At 36.0% G+C, this 23591-nt stretch overlaps 1 protein-coding gene across 5 annotated transcripts in view; it reads right to left on the bottom strand.

Moving 5' to 3' along the window:
* Nucleotides 1-219: 219 nt before the first annotated feature.
* The window catches only part of VGLL3 (vestigial like family member 3), a 47435-nt gene continuing 24063 nt past the window's right edge, over nt 220-23591 (bottom strand). For all 5 annotated transcript variants that reach the window (XM_019923238.3, XM_019923237.3, XM_033855944.2 and 2 more), the window contains exon 4: nt 220-6533. In XM_019923238.3, the coding sequence (XP_019778797.1) occupies nt 6490-6533 (44 nt within the window). In that variant the 3' untranslated portion in view covers nt 220-6489. The remainder of the gene's footprint in view (nt 6534-23591) is intronic.

The following is a 23591-nucleotide window of genomic DNA, read 5'->3' as shown; positions in this document are numbered from 1 at the left end:
GATATAGCCCATTTCACTTGCTCTTCTATTATAAACACTTGTTTTGTAACCATACAATCCTCACTATAACATATAAATCCCTTGGCTGTAGAAATTAACTTCATTAAAAAAAACTACGGTGGTTTAATTTCTAAAGATATTTGTAATTTGCTTAATTGAATAAGAAGAAAAGAGACAGCTTTAGTTAATTGTCAAGAAATGCAGACGAAACCAAATTGCTACATTAAAATATAAACATTAAGTTCACATTATTTATTGAAAAAATTGAAGATGACATTTGTTTTTATTACAAAGTCCTCCATCATCTCATATCATCAACATATAGTTATGAGACCTGCATTTGAAGACTGAATAGAAATACAAAAATGTCTCTTCCTCCAACCCCATGAAAAACAACAACAAAAAATATGATTTTATAATTAGCTTGTGAAGCGAAAAGTTTTATGAATTACATATATTTTGTAAATTAAGAATGACAACAGAGCTAAGATTAGTTAATTTCTCTTTCTGGACATGTAAAATGAAGATAGCATAAAATTGCCCACAAAACTAATAAATCTGGAATTTTTTTGTATTTCAGGGTTGTAAGATAACATTTATATTACAAGTTTTCAGTTCACTTAATCAAGTGACAAATATAAACTTCACCATACTATGAATTTTTTGTTTATAAAAGCTTTCACCTTATCTAGACTTACGTGATGAAAGCAAATTGAATCTATGTTTTCCCTTTCAATATATGCACTTTAAAATACAAAGAATTCACATGAAGACCCTTCCCCATATTGCATATCCAGAAAAATGTATGGAATAGTAATTTTAAATCAGATACAATATCCAAGATTGTAAATAGTCAAGAAATTAAATCAAGTGTGTAAATAATCATTAATTTTTGCCCTAGCCACAGCCTAGAAAAAAATGTACACCTCTATCAGTATCTCTTACCAGTAAGAGATATCATTAGAAAACTTCACATCTTATGCATATACCAAAATAACTAATTAAAGAACCTTGTATTCTAAAAGAGTTATTCTTAGGGCAAAATTTAGTAGTCCAGAAATTGTTAACAAGGAAGCTAATCGATGATGATGCGGCATTTTCTAGGTGTCATTGTTTATTTACACAAAAGAATTGGTAAATTACACTTAACTCAATTATCATTTCTTGAAACTTTAAAAGAAGATTTAGATAATTGTATTGGATCAAATTAATTGGTATTTTCGAGAGAACATTAGTTTGATCAATTATCTGAAACTATAAAAATATTTTTCAAACAGACAATAAAGCACAATGGACAATAAAAGGGATAAGAAAATTATGATATTTTAATTATAATGACTATTTCTATACTTTGGAAAGTGTATAGAGGGAAATTCCCAGCGAGCACTAAAAGAAAAAAACCTACTGAAAATTCTGAAAGTCTGTTCTGTGCCCAATCTCCATGACCAAGTTACCAATTAATTAACATTTTGAAGCTATTAGAACTGAGACTCCCTTGCAGGCCTCACCCGTTCCCCACTCTCCATTTGTGTGTAGTTTACATATCCTTCTTCAACATACATTATTTTTTTTTTATTTTATTGACGTATAGTTGATTTACAATGTTGTGTTAATTTCTGTGGTTCAGTGGTACAGCAAAGTGACTCAGTTATACATATATATATTCTTTTTCATGTTCTTTTCCATTATGGTTTATCACAGGATATTGAATATAGTTCCCTGTGCTATACAGTAGGACCTTGTTTTTTATCCACTCTATATATACTAGTTTGCATCTGCTAATCCCAAACTTCCAATCCTTCCTCCTCCCACCCCACCTCTCCCTCAGCAACCACAACTCTGTTCTCTATGTCTGTGAGTCTGTTTCTTCAACATATATTATTAAACTAACTTTTTACCCTGATTTTTCTAAAATGACTTAAATAATAGTTTTAATGCTTAATAATAGATTTGAAGGATTCTAGGGCTATGTTTTTAGAGAATACATTTTAATTTCTCTCTCAAACCACCTTAAATTTTTTGAAAGATATGTCTTTTATCCTGAAAGAGGGAAAAAAAAAAAAACACAACTGAGTCCTTAGGGTCCTGTACATTAAAATTGGCAGGCTGATTTCAGTCTTGGTCTCATAGTTTCAGCTTTTCTGCTGTCCTGTCTGCTGTGAAGATGCTCAATCACAGGAATTTTAACAGCCATCGATACCCCTTTGTAACCACAATGGCTCAAGTGAACCCTTTCCATCTTCAATAACTGACACAGTGTCAACATCTGCTTCCAATGAAGTTGTTTCTTTTTTTCTCAAGTAGAATAAATCTGCTGACTGAGATCATAAAGGGTTGGGTTTTTTTTTCCTCCTCTTTTCATGCAGAACATTTTTTCCACCATATTTTGCAATTTTTTGTCCAAGTTAAAAAAAAATGGGATAACTTCAAAAGAGATGTTTTTATTCTAGGTGCTAAGGAAGCCCAAAATATAATGAAAAAATTAAAACTTTGGTGATTTCATGAAACTGTCACTTTAATTTTGGGGACAATAATACACAGGGTCCTGGATGAATAAAAGTTTGGAACATGTAAGAAAGCTCAAAGTTGGGTCTACATACCACTAAAAGGTTAATTTATTTTCCTTCAGAAACAGCACACTAAAATAGAGATAATTTAGAAATTTATGTTTTATCTTCAACATCTAGTAGAAGGCAAAGATTCTCTTGCAACGATTTCTTACAGAAAAGCACAGTCATAACTATTTGATTGTTACAGAAATGGGTGTGGAAAGTAAACAGAAGTGATGTTTGGGAGCTCAATTTTATGATTTACTTACTCAGCTGATAGGTATTTGTGGTATCTGTCATTTATTGAATGTCTACTATAAGCCAGATGATTGAGTATATATATATGATTTCCAGCCTGCCAGTTAGGTATTATTATCCCACTTTACTCATGAGATAAATAAATGAAACACCAAAACACACATCTAATTATGGCTAAATCAGAATTCAGAAAATGACCTAATGTCCAAGCCAATGTTGTTGTTTTTTTTTTTCATTAATTCATTCTGCTTCTCTATTTATCCTCTAGTCGAACTGTAACATAAATACTAGCCTTTTCTACCTCTTAGTACCATTGCCCCATTGACTTAATTTGGCAAACATTACATAACCAAGGGGCACTCAGTAAGGGATAGAATGCAGTTTCTAAAAATATAGTTTCTGATTGCCATTTGTATAATGAATAACGAGCTCCTCAAGGGCACAGTTTATGCCAGTGCCTAGAATTTTTTTTAAAAAAAGGTTTTTACAACGTTGAAGAAATTAATTTCTCAATTATTTGCAAACCACTTGTTATCATTTGCAAAATGTAGAGCAATCCCGGCCATTTTTGCTTAAAATAGTAATGTAAATAACTCTAAGAGGAAAGAGAGAGGAAAAAAGCTAAAGGGGAAAGTTAGGAGGGGACGGTTAACCTTCTTAAGATGAAGCATTGATTTTTACCTTTAGAGGTGCTTTTCAAATAAACAGTGAAAAACCAAATAACCTGTAAAGATCTACCTAATCACTATTTTGTTGTTTCTTATTTCATGATAGTTTAGTGGTTGAAGCATAGATTAGATGTCAAATCAATGAGATGATTTTCTAGGATCTAGCTCACAGATCTTTAGAAAGCTTGAATAAAGCCTAATTTATAAAATAACCAAAGGTGGAGTGGTTGCAAATGAAATTGGGGAGGGAGATGGTAGCCCTCAATAAAGCAGTCTGGAAGCCTCCAAAATTAACAGTATCATTTTGGTGCGAGAAAACCGACCCAGAGAGTGACAGCATTTTAAACTTAAACTCAGAATCATACTAAATTACAACTCATCCTCTTTTATGACTTCGGTGGTAATAGTAATATGATTGTAGCAATGGGATGTGAGACAATTACAGAGACAGGCACTCATCTTTTTTGACTCACATTTTGATCCACTCCTTGTATAGGCAAGGATCCAGTCCCTGCGATGTGCCAAGCAACACCTGGGCCTGTTCTCAATGGGGGATCTCACTCACAAATCTCTCCTGTGTACAGCAGAATTCAGATTCCCAACTTTTCTTGGGTCCTCTGAGCCAAGGAATGTTTTATCAGATAGTTACCAGGAGTGACACAGGGCAAAGTGTCACCCTAAATTCAGGGTGAAGCTATCTAATTGTCAGCTCTCTTGCCTTACATTCAATTCAGTGGAGAGTAAGGAAACGGGCAGAAAGTCAATACGTTTCTTCTCATTATTGGGAAAATCCAATTGAATGATCTGAATGAGTTGGAGTACAAAACTGCTCTAAGAGAAACTGCAAAGGAAGTTAACAGGTTCCAAGGGAAGAGGAGGAAAATAAATATCCCCAGTGAGTCATCCCATGGGAGCTACTGAACACTGGTCTTTGAGAATTCAGGAGGACACAAAGTAAAACAAATTTTATAGATTCATTCAACCTTGTGCTACACAGATTTAGGCAAATTACAAATAATTGTATCAAATCAAATTGTAGATCAAAATGTAGATAATTTAACCAAGCCACTCCCTAGAAATCTAAGTTCATGTCATTAGTAAGTGGAAGATTCCTTATGTTTGGACCTCACATTAGATTAAATGTGTATACTGTGTTAAGAGTAGTCTGGTTAAGAAGCAATATAGTGATGAAAATACAAGAGAGTGTATAGATTCATAACTGACAAGATGCACCAGGAAAGAAGATTATGGCATAAAAATAAAGTTAAGGGAAATATTTGAAAATTATCTGTGAGAACTCTGCCTAGCTAAGCAGAGACTATGTTGCTCTTATATCTAAAATGTTCACACATATGAGATACACTATTTAAGACGGAAAATGTATTTCACTAAACATTTAATTTCACATGGGTGAAGACAGAGATGGGAAAAATTGAGAAACATTTTTAACAAACTAAAACTTCTATATAATACTACCTTTTTGATATGAGCCATCTCTGGAAGCAAATGAAAGAATGGACTTTACATTGAAAGTCCTTAAAATACCAATAACGGCTACTTTTATAAACCTAATCTTTTCCTAATAGCATTTTAATGATAATCCCAACTTTTTCTTATTTAGATCCTGAGGGCCATGTCAAGTTGAATCCTGAGTCCTCAGTAATAAATTTCAGGTAAGTTGTCAATTTATTAACCTAATTTCAGTAATTGTAGTATAAATCCCAATTTAAATTTATCTTGCCCCCATTTTTTTCTTAAAAAGAACTAAATCAACTAAAACCAGAGTTAAACAGACAAAAAAGACGCAAAAACTGATTTAAAATATTACATATGCAATACATTATTTTTCAATTTAAAATGATGGGTAACACTCTCAGAAACAGCCATTGAATTAAAGGCTTTGTGATGTGTCTAGTACCTTCCCAAATATTATCCCTTCAAACTATCTTCAGGAAAAAAAAATTCACTTAAAATATGGCAAAAAATTGCCATGAATGAATAATTATAAACAAGAAAAATAAGTCACTGGCACTCAAAGGTAGCATGATTTTTTTTTTTTTTTTCCAGTAGTTGGATAGAAATTCTGGTTCCATTTTTCAAAGTCAGATGGACTAGAAAGATAATTGTATACTCTAGGCAAACTCTCCATCTGATTGAAAGTTTATGTCAACTTTCTTCTTAGTCAACCTCCAAGCAGTCTTTGGGAGAAATCAAAGTAACGAAATAGCCTTTCTTTAGTGTGATCATTAAAAAACTTCCTTTTCAAGCTTTACATATAACTCAGAGCTAAGTGAGCTAGCATGGAATTAAATCTTCACTGAGATTGAATGTAAAATAATACCATATTGGCTTGGCTATGGTGCTACTTTTGTAAAAAGGAGAAACTATCAAACATCTGAGGTAAGCTAGAAAGCACAGAGCGCATCACAGACATCTTAAAGCCAAGCATTTTAAACATTTTTGCCAGTGCTTCTCTGAGAGCAAGTTCTTTAAACAGAACTTAACAATTGTTACAATATTTAAAAAAACCCACATCCCTCAAAAATAGCCCATCAATGCTAAATCAAACTTTCTGTATTTTTACAAAAATAGATGCACATAGAGCTACAAAATTGTATTCCTGAAAGAATGATCATTTTCTTTGTGATTCATCTTTTCCTGACTAGGTGGTTGGTTCAAAAAGAAAAAAAAAAAAAAAAAACTCAAAAAAAGTGTTGAACTGAAACAAAAATTAAACCATGTATTGTTAAAAGCAAGACAAAAAATAAAAGAGAGTTGCACAGTTGTCAAAGGCTCAGATGAGGGAAAAAATAAACAAAAATGCTTTTCTTCAATGTCTATGACCCACTCTGCTTTCTCAAGAAAAGGCGCCAAACCAAAGTCAGCTGGATAACACTTCCTCTTTTCCTTCCATGTCTACTGTGTCCCACTGCAGAATGACAAACCCTGGCAGCCTCTTTTCCCAGTGGGCCCATGGATTCACACTTCAATCTAACTTGCTAATACTGTGTGTTTCAGTACCATGGTGAGTCCTTACTCTTGTCTTGATGCTGTAGACCTAGAAAAGGTGACAATGAGAAATAGAAGAGAATCAATATATGTAGCACTCAAAAATGGGCAAAATCTACATATAGAAACCAAAGACAATTGAGCTCACAATGTACAAACAGTCAACCAACACAGTAGGTGACAAAAAAACTCTAGACTAGAGCAGTGCTACCTGCATGGTACACATTCTTTACTATGGTTTTATCTTACTAGAGTAGGTGTGAATAATAAATAAAATAATATAAATCAAGATTTCTTCCTTCTAATCCCAAAAGGAACTGATATGGGGGAAAATGATAGAACTAGTCTTTGGGCATTTAGGCAGCGCTTCCGTTCATACTTTTCAGCAACCATCAAATGACACTTTTGGACTAAGGTAGTGACTAAATTTACTTATTTTTATTGCCTTTTCTTTCAGAAACTACTTAAGATGGCTTATAAAAATCCATATCTCAAAGCCAGAAAATGAAATTTACAGGTAAGTTAAAAAATAGTAGTACAGGGCTTCCCTGGTGGTGCAGTGGTTGAGAGACTATGAGCTACTGAACACATTTTATTTTATTTAAAAATAAAATAAAATAAAATAGTAGTACAAAAGGAAAATATGTGAACATGTATGAATTCCAACTCAAAGCTAGAATGATTAGGATGAAGTATATCAAAGAGGAAACAGAATATATGACTGATTTTGTTCTAATGTAGTCAATTGACTAATTTCTGATGCGGGCAATTAGCACAGCATCTTCAGCTAACACTCACTTGAATCACTTTATTTTTGTCCTGAGGCATAACTGTTTGGAAGAGTGAAGACTCCAAACAATGGTTGTTCTTCAGTTATTTAAAACCAAATACCAAAACATGAAGAGAAGGCTATTAAATAAGTGAGTAGAAATGCAGTGTGACTGCTGTTATGTGGGTGCTAGGATCCCAGGCTGTCTTCTTGATTTTTTTTTTTTTTTTTTTTTTTTTTTTGCGGTACGCGGGCCTCTCACTGTTGTGGTCTCTCCCGTTCAGGAGCACAGGCTCCGGACGCGCAGGCTCAGTGGCCATGGCTCAGGGGCCCAGCCTCTCCACGGCATGTGGGATCTTCCCGGATCGGGGCATGAACCTGTATACCCTGCGTCGGCAGGCGGACTCTCAACCACTGCGCCACCAGGGAAGCCCTGTCTTCTTGATTTTTAATCTAAACCTGTTTTAAGTCTGGGCTGGATGTCAGAAATTGAATGGTTAAATGAGCCAGTATGGTTTTCAATGTAATTGTCACTAAAACAGCTATAGTGATTTCATTGCTTGTCCTTCAACTTGTTAAAGAATTTTATAAAACAATGTGTGTCATTATAAAAGATACAATTAGTCAGTCATTGATAGGAGACATTAAGACAATCTACAAAACAGATTACATAAAGGGAGGAAGAACAAATAAAAGGAGTCAGAGAAGCACCTCATAGAGCCACAAGACACAATCTCTGGTTTATAGCATTTGTATCCTGGGAAAAAGCAGCACTTCTAGAATGCCAAAAGATTAGCTCCATCTTAAGTTTTTTTTCATGTATACCAGCATTATGTTTAGATTCAGAGTCAATAGTTTTCCTTTCCCTTTTCAAAAGAAGAAGAGAAGGATAAAGAGAAGCAGGAAAAAGAAATAAAAGGATCTGGGATGTACCAATTCACTCTAAGTTTGCTTTATTCATATAATAATTTTGTGGTCAGAATAATTTGCAACCTGACAAAGTCTCCGTTGGGTGACTTTTATAATCTAAACCACCTTAACTGACAATCTGCTGACTGCATGAATATTTTTTTCATTATTAAAATGTCTCATCTTCTGTATGACTCAGTATTTTCCACACTTGAAGACTACATCAATCTATAGAATGTCAGCACTGCAAGTCATGAATAGTGTTGGAATTAGCAAGTGGTTTGAGTGTCTTTTTTTCTTCTTAAATAAAAGCAATCCTCAGTTTGCCTTGCAAAGACAGATGACTCCGTCAAAAGCACGTTAGCCTTTTTCTGTGGACAAGGATTACATTACTTAACAGAGCCCTAAATATTCTAACCAGAATAACTGGTTGGAATAACTTTCATTATAACTTTGTCTCTTCAGTTGTTCTGTTTCTAAAGCTTTGCATTACTCCGAAGCAAACCTTAAAAAAATCAATTCATCTACGCCCTGAAACATATTAAATAGCTAATGTTGTCCTTTTGGCTTAGCTTCTTCTTAGTGATGGGACATAAATAAAACTTTTACTTTGATTACTAGGTATCTATACCTGTAAGTTTCAAAATAGGTATAAGTAAAGCACAAGAAAATGAACAACCACAGGCAAAAGACCCTACTACTAGTAAGTTGTAACAGGAAAGCAGGACTATGATCTTTCCTGTTAAACACTTGTTGAAGGAAGATCAGAATATTTAAGGATCAGCCAGTACACTTAGTTTTCCAAGTAAGGGTGAAAGGAGACAAAGTCATTAACCCATGATCCTTACATGGTCTATTCATATCTTTAATCCATGATCCTTACATGATCTACAGTTACTTGGGGTTTCCCCAAATTTTCTTACCAGAACACAAAATCAACTCTGCTATTATGTTGTTCCTATTCAGGCTTTTTGTTGCCTTCTCAATTCCTCAACTCAAACCTATATGAAATTAGTTTATAACACATTCTGAAATCTGCCCACTGGCTAGCTGAAATCACCCGTGTTTTTCTCTTGATGTTAGTAACTCAGTTTTAGTTTTATTGTTTCGTCTGTGAGATTTTCCGTGAAAGGAAAATAAACATCATAACAATAATGTTAGCAAACACTTTCTTAGGGCTGAATATGCCAGACGTTGTGCTGCTTTATGTGAAATATCTCATTTAATGCTTCCAACTATGCTATATATATATATATATATATATATATATATATATATATATATCCATTTTACAAATGAGAAAACTGAGAGTAAGAGAGGTTATGTTAACTATTAAGTGGTAGAGCCAGGACTGAAAATAGGTGGTCTGATATCGGAGTCAGTGGTCTTAACCACAATGTATATGGCTCCCCCTATGTGGACTATATTGTCTGTAGGCTGTGACACTAGCCTATACTGCAACTCCCTGAATCAAAGTCCTTTCATTAAATTAATTTGAAGAAAAGTCAATACATTTTTCTTAACACATTTATTGGAGTATACTTGCTTTACAATGGTGTGTTAGTTTCTGCTTTATTCCTTTTTGCACTGTTTAGAAACACCCTGATTTAACAGAACTGATACCAGTGTTAACAAAATAGCTCTCCTACTGTGTTTTTTTAAACTATACATTTGAAAAGCTTTTCCCAAGACACAGCAAATGATTACAGAGTAGTTTGTTATACCTCAGATGAAGACTACTCCAGTCGTGTAATGGACATGTTTTATTAACTGATGTGTTTTTTTGATATGTATCTTTAATATAACCACTTCTCCCTGCCCCCCAAAGACCTCCCCAGTGTGAACACTGAAGACATAGGGTGGCCATTTGACTCATGAGGTGGTTGTCAGAAATGGGACCAAAGAACAAAGACATCACATTGTTGGCTTCAGAGTCTGAGTCTGGGATGGAATTAGGAGAAAAGCCTGAAAGGAAATGCAAGCCCACAGACCAAGTTCCTCCCTTCAGTTCCACCACCACCACCACCTGACCACCAAAAGAAAAGGGAAAAAAAACCCAGACCCAGGAATAGAACAAAGGAAGTACGAACATAAGAAAGAAATATAGAATAATTAGTAGCAGGAGAGAAGTCTTGGTCACAGAAGATCATAATAGGATTTCCCTTTAAAATTTGAAGAATCTGACTATATATCAAGGTATCATAATTCATTTTCTAGCTGAGATTTTTGGGAGGCCGTTGCTTCACAGATTCATCTCTTGCAAAAGGCTCTGGGAATAAGGAAGTAGAGATGACAACAGGGTGTGTCTAAGCATAGAAAGCCTAGAAACTTCCCCCTCCCTAGTTTCCTTCAACTCCAACGTGTCTTATGAAAAGATCTTAAAGTTCCCATGGGTCCCTGCAACAATGATACAGAAGTTAGTTCAGAGAGATTTCTGTCAGGCCTGCTGTTACATTCCATAGTAGTGGGTACCCCATGGCAGAAGGTGTGGGTATCCCATGGCAGAAGATGTGGGTATCCCATGGCAGAAGATGTGGGTACCCCATGGCAGAAGATGTGGGTACCCCATGGCAGAAGATGTGGGTACCCCATGGCAGAAGAAATGGCACGAGCCACCCCAGTGAGCACCTTGGAGGGATGGTCACAAATATTAGGAAGCTGAACTCGAAGTAATTAGTCATTGTCTGGGGAGCACTGTATGGAGAATGCACAGAGAAACAGTGTGGGGAGGGGATAAGTTTGCAAACAAAGGCCAAGATAGGAATGAAATGACAAGGCCAAGAGCAGAGAGCAACCTCTTAATCAACAACGTTCACAATGTGACAAACAATGTGATGCAATGTGAAGCAATCCCTAGGGAGAGCATGAGGGAAGCATCTGAGAAGAGGTTTCAACTCTAAGTGGGACAGTGTTTTAAAAAACTGAGCAATGAAGATATCAATGAGCTGGACCATGAATACTCAGAATTGATGAAATTACTGTATAGCACAGGGAACTATATTCAGTATCCTATGATAAACCATAATGGAAAAGAATATGAGAAAGAATGTGTATATATATATATACATATATATATATGTATAACTGAATCATTTTGCTGTACAGCAGAAATTAACACAACACTGTAAATCAGCTATACTTGAATAAAGTAAATTAAAAAAAAGTATTGATGAAGTTAAATTTTCTTTTATGGGGCAGAAATAAATAATAAGTTGGTTTACTGAAAATGTTACACTCCAGCACACCTGAGTTTTAGGGACTATGTGATTATCAGAGTCATATCCACTAGAAAAGCATATCCTACTTCTAAGGAGGCATAATCACTTGACAACATCATTGACTATCGCTCATAAGTAAGGTGAATATGCTTCCAATTAATTTTATTGCTGGAGATAAAAGAGGTAATGTGGTAACCATGCACTGGTGAACATGCTGTTGATAAAAAGAGAAGAAAAATAAGAACATAAAACCTGGATGTGCAGGTAGAATATTTTATGACTGAAAAGTAAAGAAAATACTTAAATGAACTTTTCATTTCATAGATATTAAGAGTCTAGAAAACCTTTGTGGATCAGAATGCTTGCTATTAGACTAAAAGAAGCTAGTAGCTTATTTCTACATTTAAAAAAAAAGTGAATCCCTGCTTCATCCTTGCTTTAATAAAGAAAAGCTATAATTTTTTTTTTTTTTTTTTTTTTTTTTTTTTTTTGTGGTACACGGGCCTCTCACTGTTGTGGCCTCTCCCGTTGTGCAGCACAGGCTCCGGACGCGCAGGCTCAGTGGCCATGGCTCACGGGCCTAGCTGCTCCGCGGCATGTGGGATCTTCCCGGACCGGGGCACGAACCCATGTCCCCTGCATCGGCAGGTGGACTCTCAACCACTGCGCCACCAGGGAAGCCCAAGCTATAATTTTTACAAATATATATATATATACAACACTGTATTGGATGCTATATCAAAATATCCAACCTTCACCAACAACCTGACATCTAACACTGACATACTGTCAAATGATCACAAACTATGTGATGTGAGAGACAGTCATATTATCTTCTCCTACTTTATAAAATTATCACTGCTAATGATCATACAACTGCATTTGTTTGTCTGAGGCCCGGAGCAATCAGTTTAAATGCTAGTTAAGAATTTCTAAATAAGATCTACATGGGGGTAACACCTTAACACTAATGAAGGGAAAAAAAAATAAGAGTGAGGGCTATCCAATTTGGAAACTATGATTTCATTTCAGGTGAATATCAAGATAGATCATGTTTACTCACCATGGAGACCTCCCTTTATTTGTTTCTAAAACATCTTTGTTTTTTTAAACTTTAAAACATCATAGATTTCTTGTTTAAAAATCAAGTTACAAAGTATTTCAAAAGTAAGAGTTCTACGTAATGTCCCCTGTCATCACACAACTTGCTGAGTATACTTCAGATGTACATGCATACACCTCTGTTTGTCCTGTGCTACAACATGCTTATTTCACCAGCAATATTTTCTTGGAAAACCATTCATGTCAGTGTATGTAGATCAACCCTTTTGAAGGGCTACACAATACTCATTCTTCCCTGTACCATAAATTACCCAGTACTCTACAGATACGCATCATTTGGATATACAGACACATGTGTGTAAAATTATATTTGTTACTTATGTGAATATTTTGGTAGATAAGAAAAAATCCTGAAAATATGTTTGTATAATTGCTGAACCCAAGCATATACCCACATTTATGCTTACATATTTCATCATGAGGGGTGTGTTTCAGAAAGTTTGTACCAATATTCATATTTTTACTATTATTATCATTATTATAGATTAAAGGTATCTAATAATTTCAATTTACATTTCTTTCAATATTAATGAAGCTGAACATCATTGAGATTATGGCATTTTTTCCTCTGTGTTTTATCTTTGGCCTATTTTCTATGCTTTTAAGAAAGTAATTTCCTCATTGATTTCTAAATGCTTTTTGTATATTAGGTATATTAGCATTTTTTCTCATGTATTACATGTATTTTTGGCCAATTTGATGAGCACTAATTACCTCTATACTTAGTACTGAAATTTTGGACAATAATTCTTTTAAAAGTCATCACAAACAAGATGCATTCTTGAACCAGACCAAGGATTAATTTATTATGACACTTGAATTACAATTATTCACTTATCATGACAACTCTTCCATACTAAAACAATAATAAAAGATACCTAACTATGACCAAGTAATAATTGATTAGCAGAGGGAGGGTTTTCAGTGTATAGAGACATTTTCTCGGGGTACATTTAGAATTGGCTTAAAATCCCCACACTGTCAGAAACAATGAGGTGAAAACTGTCTGAACCTGCCAAAATATCTTTAATTCAGATTCAAAAGAGGAGGAGAAATTTAAAGCTCTCTGAACCTGACATTACCGGTAGACCATAATTTACTGCATTATTTTAAGAAGCACGGCACCCACACACCTGAGGCCAACACTGCAGGTGACTAGCAGTTCAGTGGCCAGGTGTTTCCCACTGCTGCTGGCCCAGGTGGCAAGCTCCCTTAGTCTGCCTGCCCTCTCAGACCTCTCCTCCCTCCAAAACCACAAACTCATGCACAGACTCTCCAGCCTTTGCCTTTAGCGATATCCACTACCTTAGACTTGTGCACTTTAAATGCCCAGCTGGAAGGGAAATTGGCAAGTACTTTAAGCACCAGGATATGGAATTACAAATCTGGACCAGCAATTCTAAAACTGACCTTTTGGACAAATATATAATATAAATAACAGTTAGGTAGTTTTTGATCGCAGCAGCAATTTACCACGTTCAAAATGTCAGTGTCAGTGTGATAACCTTTTGGCTGAGAGAAGCTGGGGACCAGGAGGTGCAATATGGCATGAAGACACCTCTCACCAAGTTAGCGACCTCAATTTCAAAGCAGATAAAAAGTAGGGCTTCCCTGGTGGCGCAGTGGTTGAGAGTCCGCCTGCCAATGCAGGGGACACGGGTTCGTGCCCCGGTCTGGGAAGATTCCACATGCCACGGAGCGGCTGTGCCCATGAGCCATGGCCGCTGAGCCTGCGCGTCCGGAGCCTGTGCTCCGCAACGGGAGAGGCCACAACAGTGAGAGGCCCGCGTACCGCAAAAAGGAAGGAAAAAGAAAAGAAAAAAAAAAAAAAGTAACTTTGAAGACAGAGACAAAGAATAAAGCAAAAAAGGAATGGGGAAGAGTGAAATGAAATACCCTCTGTAATTTCTTCTACAGACTTTCTCCCAGAACTGGAGAGGAGTAAGACCAGAAAAACGCCTGGATCACTTATTGTAACTGAAACCACAAGTTATAATACTCTCAAGAGATTCTAACTATCCAGACATCTGCTGGATAACAAATACAGCCAAACATCCATCTTTAAAGAGGTTTCTAGGTTATGCAGTGACAGCTTTACGATCCAGAAAATAGATAATACAACCAAAGGAAGAGCTAATCTGGATCCACTGCTTACCCATAAAACCTTAATTAGGGACACAACACCACTACAGCAAACATTCTACCTGAAACTATGAGTTAGTTAAGAACTCTCAAATTTTAAAACTTACTTCAGAACTGTAGAAATACAATGTAATTTTTATGCCCATTTAGTTTAAGTAATCAATCTTCCCATTAAATCAAAACATATTGGAAAATATTCAGTAAGAATGAGATATGGTATATATAGATCAATTCTCCACTGACATCATTTTTCATCTCACTTCTATGTGACACGAGCACAAGCTCACTCTCTGACATTTTCCAGAAACGTCTGTCCAATCCAAGCAAACATAAATAGGGCTTCAACGATTGTGAAGATACTAGATGTCACCTGATACTGCTCAAACGAGGCAGCTATGAAAATAAGCATTATAACACATGCTTGTGGTTGACAAAAATTAAATGCCCAGTATATCAGGCTGTAACCAAACAAAAAATGGCATATTTTGCTTCTCATCAGTCTCTCGCAAGACTTTTTTTGGTCATTATTGCCAAGGAATTCAGAACATGTTGGCCACAGACAACTGTTTGTGAAACCTTGTATTGTTGATAAATAGAACAATAAGAGAAGAGTTAGACAGCCAGAAAGAGAATAAAAAGTATCTGTAAATTCCACAGGCCGTATAGAAATTTTGTATAGAATCTTTGTAGCCTATTTGAAAGTCAATGTGAAATTGCCTGGGGACAAGTTCTAAAATGGATTTCTTCATTCGAGCTGTTTCTTTTAGATGCATGCCTGTATGTGATACAGGAAATAGGAAAGCATTACTGAAAAGACAATTTGCTGGTACAAAATACACTGACCCCTGAAACAAGCCTTTTAATGCTTTGAGTTCTCCATTAGAGTCATGTTAGAATTAAGTATGAGTTTTTTGAACCTCTATAGCTCTCCTCTAAGGCAAGCATATAAGCTTCTCTTGGGAAGACACTGTGTACTTTGACAACATCCCCAATCCCCAACCCCAATCAACGACAGGTAGTTGATGACAACTCCTTCAAGAAAATAATCAAGATAATGGTGTTGGGCTTCCCTGGTGGCACAGTGGTTGAGAGTCCGCCTGCCAATGCAGGGGACACAGGTTCGTGCCCCGGTCCGGGAAGATCCCACATGCCGCGGAGCGGCTGGGCCCGTGAGCCTTGGCCACTGGGCCTGCGTGTCCGGAGCCTGTGCTCCTCAACAGGAGAGGCCACAACAGTCAGAGGCCCATGTACCACAAAAAAACAAAAAAAAAAGGAAAAAAAAGATAATGGTGTTGCCCAATTTTGCTTGCAATTTTTAAGAGAACATTTCAGAAAGCAAGAGATGCCACCCAATTTATATAGCTACTGATAGCAACTTGTTCACAAAATTAATACTAGAATGGAAAATGAATCTGTTTTTAGCTCACAACTTTAGAAGATTAGCATGTATTAATGGAGTTTTGGTGAATCTAATTATATGCATAGTCTAACTTCCTTATTCTGCACATAAAATTTCCTTTTGATCTATGTGAGTGTCAAGAACAAATATCTCAACCATCCATAAGCACAATGGGATAGGATATACATTTTTAGTAACCTCTACCACATGGTAGAGTGTTTAGATGGAGAACACTATGTTTAAAAATGTCAAAGATGTATATTCTGTTGACCCTTCAAATCTTTATCTTCTGGAATCTTTATCCTCCCTTCCCTCATAATCTGCCCAACCAATACCAAAGCACCCAGTTTTCAAGGTATGGCCAATACCAGCAAACACCACTACTGGGAAATTTGACTCCAATAAATATCACAGCTATTCTTCAAGAACAGAAACAAATTAAATTAGAAATAGTCAAAGTGATAGAGGCATTTAAAGTTTGCATCTCAATTATGCATGATGCTTCACATCTCCAGTGTGACCTTTTCTGTTTGAAATGCACCATATTTATTAAGAATAATGAGAGTTTTAGCTCTGCACCATGTGTCACCATCTAGAAAACACAACCACGTTCATTAGTTCATTGGAATCTCCTAGTTGTGTCAGAGTAGGGAGTATCATCTCCATTTTGCATCTAAGGAAGAGGATCAGAGAGGTAGAGAGGCTTGCTCAGCATAATATAGCTAAGTGAACATATGGGTCCTGGAATCTATTTTTTGGACCTCTGCTTTTTCCATAAACGTCTCTGCAAAGATTAACATTCCTGTGTTTACCATCATTTTATGAGCCCCTTAGTTTGGGGGAAAGAGTAAATTGTTGATAAAATCAATCTTTCTCCTCTCTTTTTCCTTGTCTCTTTCTCTTACATACACATATGCACATACATACATACATATTTTTCTCTTATTCTCTCCTCCTTAAACTCATATTAGTGACCCCAATACCTTCAGCCCCAAAAGGAAACACAAATTGACAAACTAGTCTTCACTGCTTTCATTGAATTGTAAGTACATGTACACATATGCAGGATTTCTCGCCATCCCTTTTTTATAAAAAGGGCATATATAGGCACTTCTTCATCTCTTTTTTTGTTTCAGTCAGCAATACCACACAAAACATACTTCACTCATACATTACCCTCTTGACGGCAGTCACTTGATTCCACTTTTTTGCTACTATGAGTATTGTCACGAGAAACATTTTTGTACCTCTATCCTCATACGCTGCTGCTTGTATTTGTGTGGCATAGACTCACAAGAGGAAGAATACTGTGCCAAAGGTTATGAGAATTTTTTTTTTTTTTTGGTTATGAGAATTTTTAACTGTAATACATTTTCTAGTTCACTTTTTAAAATCTTACAATTCTTTAATTTTCTACCAGCAATGTATGAAAAATAGCATTTTCCCTTAACTAACATGTCTTTCACACACACATACCACACAGGCAATTATTTGTATTATTATGCAAATGCATCCTAAAACATTCAGAATCCTCTCAGAAGGCTTCTGCATTTGTCCTATAAGGTCAGAGGAGGATCTGTGGGAAGAAATCCCCAGGTTTCGGGCATTGTGACGTTATGGCACCATTCTAAGGATGAAGGGCTGGGAGAGAGCATGGGCAAGGTCTACATGGCCCTGGGAGAGCAGGGGAGTTTCATTAAGGCCCTGCAGAATCCAGCCCTGGATACTCAAAACTGACAGCAGTGCTCTGGAATGCATTTCTCCCTCTGATTTACCATCCTGCTACTTTTCATGCAAATTTCACTCTCTGGCTGGGATCTCCTGGCCTTTTGCATGCCTCTCAAAGATGGTTTCCATCTTCTTCTGGTCACGAAACTGTCATTCTGGACATGTGCCTTGTACAACTAACACCATTCAAGAGTGTGTAAATACTGTAACATACCTTTGGTGTTTTTTCTTTTATTTTTCCTCTCAGCGGAAAATAGACTTATGCCATAGGCCAAAGAAAAAGAAAAAGGATTACAGAAAGTGTGAAGCAATCAGCTGTTAATTACTGAAGTCTTTACTGTCACCAAATCATAATAAACTGTAAAAAAAGTCCACAGGAAGTATTACTTTAGAAACATTCTTCCTAGTATTTTTTTTTTAACCCACAACTATTTTTTTTGTGACATTTTAACTATTCTAATTGAGATAAGGCCCTCAAGGTAAGTACCCAGAAATCTATAAATCTCTATCGACCAGAGTGACTGTCATTGAAAAATCACATAGTCCTAGGGATGGCTTCTATATTAAAATGCCATTTAATGTGTCTCCCTGCTGAAATCAAATGATTAGAAGTAAGCTTCTGTGTCTATTCTATTTTATGACACTATTAAATAAAATTCCTTAACTTCTTCATTTATAAAAATCATTAATAACATCAGGAAAGACTTCAATGAATCACCAACCCCATTACCTTCATATATATATTAAATGACTAGTATATATGTTCCAAAGAAGTGGTGAAATGGAAAAGAGAGAAACTGTTTGTAGTTGAGCCCCTATCATATGTTTTGCTTTGATGCCTTCTCTTCTCTATGCTGAAAAATATCTTGGTGTTTTAATATTTTTTAGAGCTCATACTATCCTGTTAATTATTACTGTGGCTCTCAATGATCTCTCTCCAAATTTAGCATATTTATCTTTCATTATAAAGCCTGGAATTGGAGCACTAGGCTATCAGGTAAATATTCAAATGTCTTAGGTTGGTAACTCTTGGTTTCCTTTGGTCTTTTATTGTAAATGTATATGTTTAGAGAGAGAAATGATTTCCAAGAAGTTACTGTATGCAAAACTCCATGATTTTGATACCCTTAATATTCCAAATAAAATTCCAAAGCTTGTCAGCACCAGACCACCTACAAGAAAGCATGGGTCTTGAGAGGTGATCTAGAGAGATGGTAACTTACAGGCTGGATGGAAAAGCAAGTGGTGACTTTATATCCATTTCTCTTTCATGGAGAGAAACTGCTTCTCCATTTGCTGCTCTAGTATGTGAGCTATTTTTACCCCACTCTTTTATTTCCTATATTTGATAAAACAAAGATATTTATACTTCTAATGGATTTCAATGTAAAGCATCCATATAGTATTAAGCAAGACTGATCTTAACCAATGAAGGAGTTTAATTAGCCTATTTCAAAGGGAACACTGTATAATAATTTTAAGCAATAATAATTACAAGTTAGATTGCATTAAAATGCATTTTGGGTCATTTATGAAAGACGTCTCTTTCACAAAATATTCAGATTAGAAGATTCAGATTAAATCAGATTTATATATATATATATATATATATAACTATAAATATATATGTAGAACTATGAATACATATATTTATACATATATAAGTGCATATATGTATAAAATACATTTATACATATATAAATATATATATACCTTATAGGCCTTATATCATAAAAAATTCAGAAAACTATCTAAGGTGATTCGACTTTTATGATATTAACAGACACATAGTGTCTATGAAGAAAAAAATAAAAGAAGGACGTTTGTGAACTCCTGACTTCCCTATTGTTGCCCAGTGCTCCCTATTCACTATCAAAATTTAAGAGCTCAAAAATATTTTTTCCAGGTTTCTTAACAGAGTATTGCTGTTTGCACAAGGAGGGCAGATACAGATGCCCTACAATCATATCAACACACTGATCGTTCTGAGCGATGTATATGAAGTATCCATTCAACAGAGGGAGCAATAAGTGACAGCAGATCAGGCAAGGCAGGAAAGCAGGGCCAGGGCAGGGTGAGGTAAAATTTAAGGAGGTATGTACTTGCACGTCTTGGAAAGTGAGTATCTCTTTAAATTTTGAGTTGAAGCACCTCACTCTCCTCACCCTAGCTTGGGCCCTTCAGAAAAGATGGACCATCTCTCCTCATGCTTGTAGAAGAATTTTGTCTACCAAACCCCAGAACCCTATTCTATTACTGTATTATGATACTCTGTAATTAAATTTTTAAAAAATTAATTATGGCTATAGTAAATGCTCTTTGAAATATTTTCAAGAAATAGAGAGGTATATAAAATAAAAAGTGAGGTTCTCTCAACCCCATAGTTCTACTAGGTACATAGCCAAGAGAACTGAAAACATATGTTCACCCACAAACTTGTATATGAGTGTTCATTACATTATGCTTATTAGCCAAAAAGTAGAAACAAACCAAATACTGAAAGAATGAATAAACAAAATGTGGTTTATTCATACAATGGAATAGTATCCACCCTAAAAAGGAATGAAGTTCTGATACATCCTATATGGATGAATCTTGAAAACACAGACCAGGAGAAAGAAGGCAGACACAAAAGGTCACATATTGTATGACTCTATTTATATGAAATGTCTACAGTAGGAAAATCCATAGAGGCAGAAAGTAGATTAGTGGTTGCCAGGTAATAGTGGAAGGAGGAAGTATGGAATTTCTTTTGGAGGTGATGGGAATGTTCTATACTTAGACAGTGGAGATGGTTGTAGAACATTGTCAACATACTAAAACCCACTGAATTGTATGCTTTAAAATGCTAAAGTGTATGATATATGAAATATTGTTCAATAATAACTTTTTTAAAGCTAAAATGAGTGAAGGTCTGATCACTTTCCCTTATGTAGCCAGAATTCATAGTGTACCTACTATGTGCAGGGCACATCTGTAAATGTTTTACTTCATTAACTCATTTAATCCTTGAAACCACCCAATGAAACATCTTTGAAAGATAAGGAAGTTGAGGCACCAAGCAGGTTAAAAAATTTGCCCAAAGCCCTGTAGCTAGCAAGGGACAGAGCTGGGCTTATAAAACCAGGCCATCTAGCTTAAAAGTTCACATTGCACACTAATTACTAGGAGTAATGGCCATTAAAAGTTGGGGTATACACTTCTAGGCACACACATGCATATGTATGTGTGTCGACAGATAACAAGTATTCGCATGGGACTATACATACTAGAGGTCAGCAAACTATAGCCCATAGACAAAATCAGGCCCACCATCTGTTTATACATAATCCATGAGCTAAGAATGGATTTTATATTTTTAAATGGTTGAGAAAGAAGGAATGAAAAATGAAGAGTATCATTTCATGACACACAAAAAGCATATAAAATTCAAATTTTAGTATCAATAGAAATTTTATTGGGACACCGCCAGCTCATTTATTTTTTTGTCTGCGATGGGCTTCTACAGTACAAAAGCAGAGTTGAGTGGTGGCCACAGACAGTGTGACCCCCACAAAGCATTAAATATTCCTATCAGGCCATTTACAGAAAAAAATTGCTGACCCTTGGATTATACCATACAAGATACTCTAAAACTTTCTTAGGTCACTAAACATTATATCATGTTCAACCTCCCAGACTTCTTAATTTCATCAAATGGCTGCAAAATTAAAATGCACCTAAAATTATTCAACCTTCCCCCTATTGACGAAAAGGGCATATTCTTTACAAAATTTCTCTCCAAATGGTTGGATTAATTTATTTACCTCCTAATGTAAAAATGACTTACATTTTGGTGGCCTAAGTACCTGGTCTTTGGGAAGTTTCGGGCTTGTCTCACCTGAATGCAGGCTCTTTTCACAGTTGCTCAATAGTCACCTAACAAAGATGTTGAGTTCTGAGCTGTTTTGGGCTGCACGGTCAGGTCAGCTTTGCATAGATTACATAGAGGGACTCATCTCTCATTCTTCTCAACAATCTTACCTTCCCTGCTTGGGTCTATTATACAGAAACTTCTTTTACAAGTAGTTAGAAAAGTGGAAGGTAGCTACCGCTCTTTTTTTGTCCCTCTGTAGTGGATACTGTGGTGGGCTGTCAGGTCCCTCACTATTCTGTGTTGAGATATTCATTCTCCTGCTGTTGGCAGCTCACGACCTTCAGTTGTTTCGCTTTGGGAATTGCTTTCAGCTGAACAAGGCTACCTTGCCTAATGTCATGACCTTCCTTCTGGGGCAAATCCATCCAGTAACTGATCAGTGTGGGAATATAAAAGCCCATCCACCTTGACTTAAGGCAAGACAATTATAAAAGGCCATCCCAGATCTAGAGCTCCCTGTAGAATCCACTGAGGTTCAGTTGAACCTATTCATTGTGAGACTTCTCCTGTTCAATTCTTCTCCCATTGCACAAAGATGTTGCCCTGAGAACACTACTGCATATATTTCCTACAACCAAAACTGCATCAGAGAGTCTGTTTCTTGGAGAAACTGACCTAAAACACTCCTAACTCTTCCTAAAGGAAGAGAGATGTGATATTTGATATGATGCCCGAGAATAGGAGAGGAAAATGAGTACCTGTGGCTTAGCCCCTTCAACTCTCTCTTTTTGGGGCCACCCCCATGCAGGGAGGTGCATGCTCCTCCTGCTGCCTTTGTAAGGTAAGTCATGCCTCAGACTATGCTTTTCTGAGGCAAATCTGACCAACCATCATCTCTTTTCACAGTAACGAGGCTCTAAACTGTGTGACAAGGAAGTTGTCTATGGGAATCTTCTCTGAAGACTAGATTTTCCCTAGGATTGGATCTCCCAATATCTAAACTTAGCTGAGGATTCCAGGAAGTTCAATTATGGTAGTAAGCCTAATCTAAGATCTCCAGTTTGGCCTGATCAATAATTATGCTAATGATTTGATCTTTATCTGCTTGATTCCTTTGTCTTTGTTCAGTTGGGTTAAAACTATGGGACAGGAAAGAATCATGATCATCATCCTAAACCCACACTGACAAAGAAGAGCACTACATACATCCAAAAGGTAAACCTTCATTCCTCAATATTAACCATTTACAGTCTAATTTAACAGTTTTAATTAATAGTCTCTTTTACCTATATAAACAGGGAGATGCTACCCCAGCAACTCTTTAGATTGGGGCAGGTCTTAGTTCAAATCCACCTTGAGCATTTGTGATTTAGGAAGCAGTTTTCAAATAGGAAAACTGAGCTGTGTCCTTATCAATAACTGAATCAGAGAAGATCCATCTCAGATTTGGTTTAAGGGTTAAAAGCAAAAAATATATATATAAAGTATCTCTGGCAATACCTTATATAGTGGGTATTCAATACATATTTATTCATAGCTCAGTAAGTATTAAGAACTATTATATAATATACCCATATGGGTGCTCTCTAGATTCTTCAGAGAGAACAAAAATCCCCTCTCTTCTACTTCGAAAAGGTAGTAGAAAGACTTTTCATTCCAAAGAGACCGTTTCAAGCCAAAATTCTGGACAGTGAGTCAAGGAATCAGGGTCACACTAAAATTAACAAGTACAAAAGTAGGTAATAAGTGACAGAGAGAAACAGGGAGCAAAGGCAATCACATCCACCTTCCACTTTATGTTATAAAATGCAAAGGTTGGATGCTACAGACTGAATGTTTGTGTCCCCGCAAAGTTCACGTTAGATCCTAACCCCAAATGTGATGGTATTAAGAGGTGAGGCCTTTGGGAGGCAATTAAGTCATGGGGTGGAGCCCTCATGAATGGGATTAGTGCCCTCATAATG

Source organism: Tursiops truncatus, chromosome 4 (genome assembly GCF_011762595.2).
Source record: "Tursiops truncatus isolate mTurTru1 chromosome 4, mTurTru1.mat.Y, whole genome shotgun sequence".
NCBI classification, from domain to species: Eukaryota; Metazoa; Chordata; class Mammalia; order Artiodactyla; family Delphinidae; genus Tursiops; species Tursiops truncatus.
This window is presented reverse-complemented; position numbering and strand designations above follow the sequence as displayed.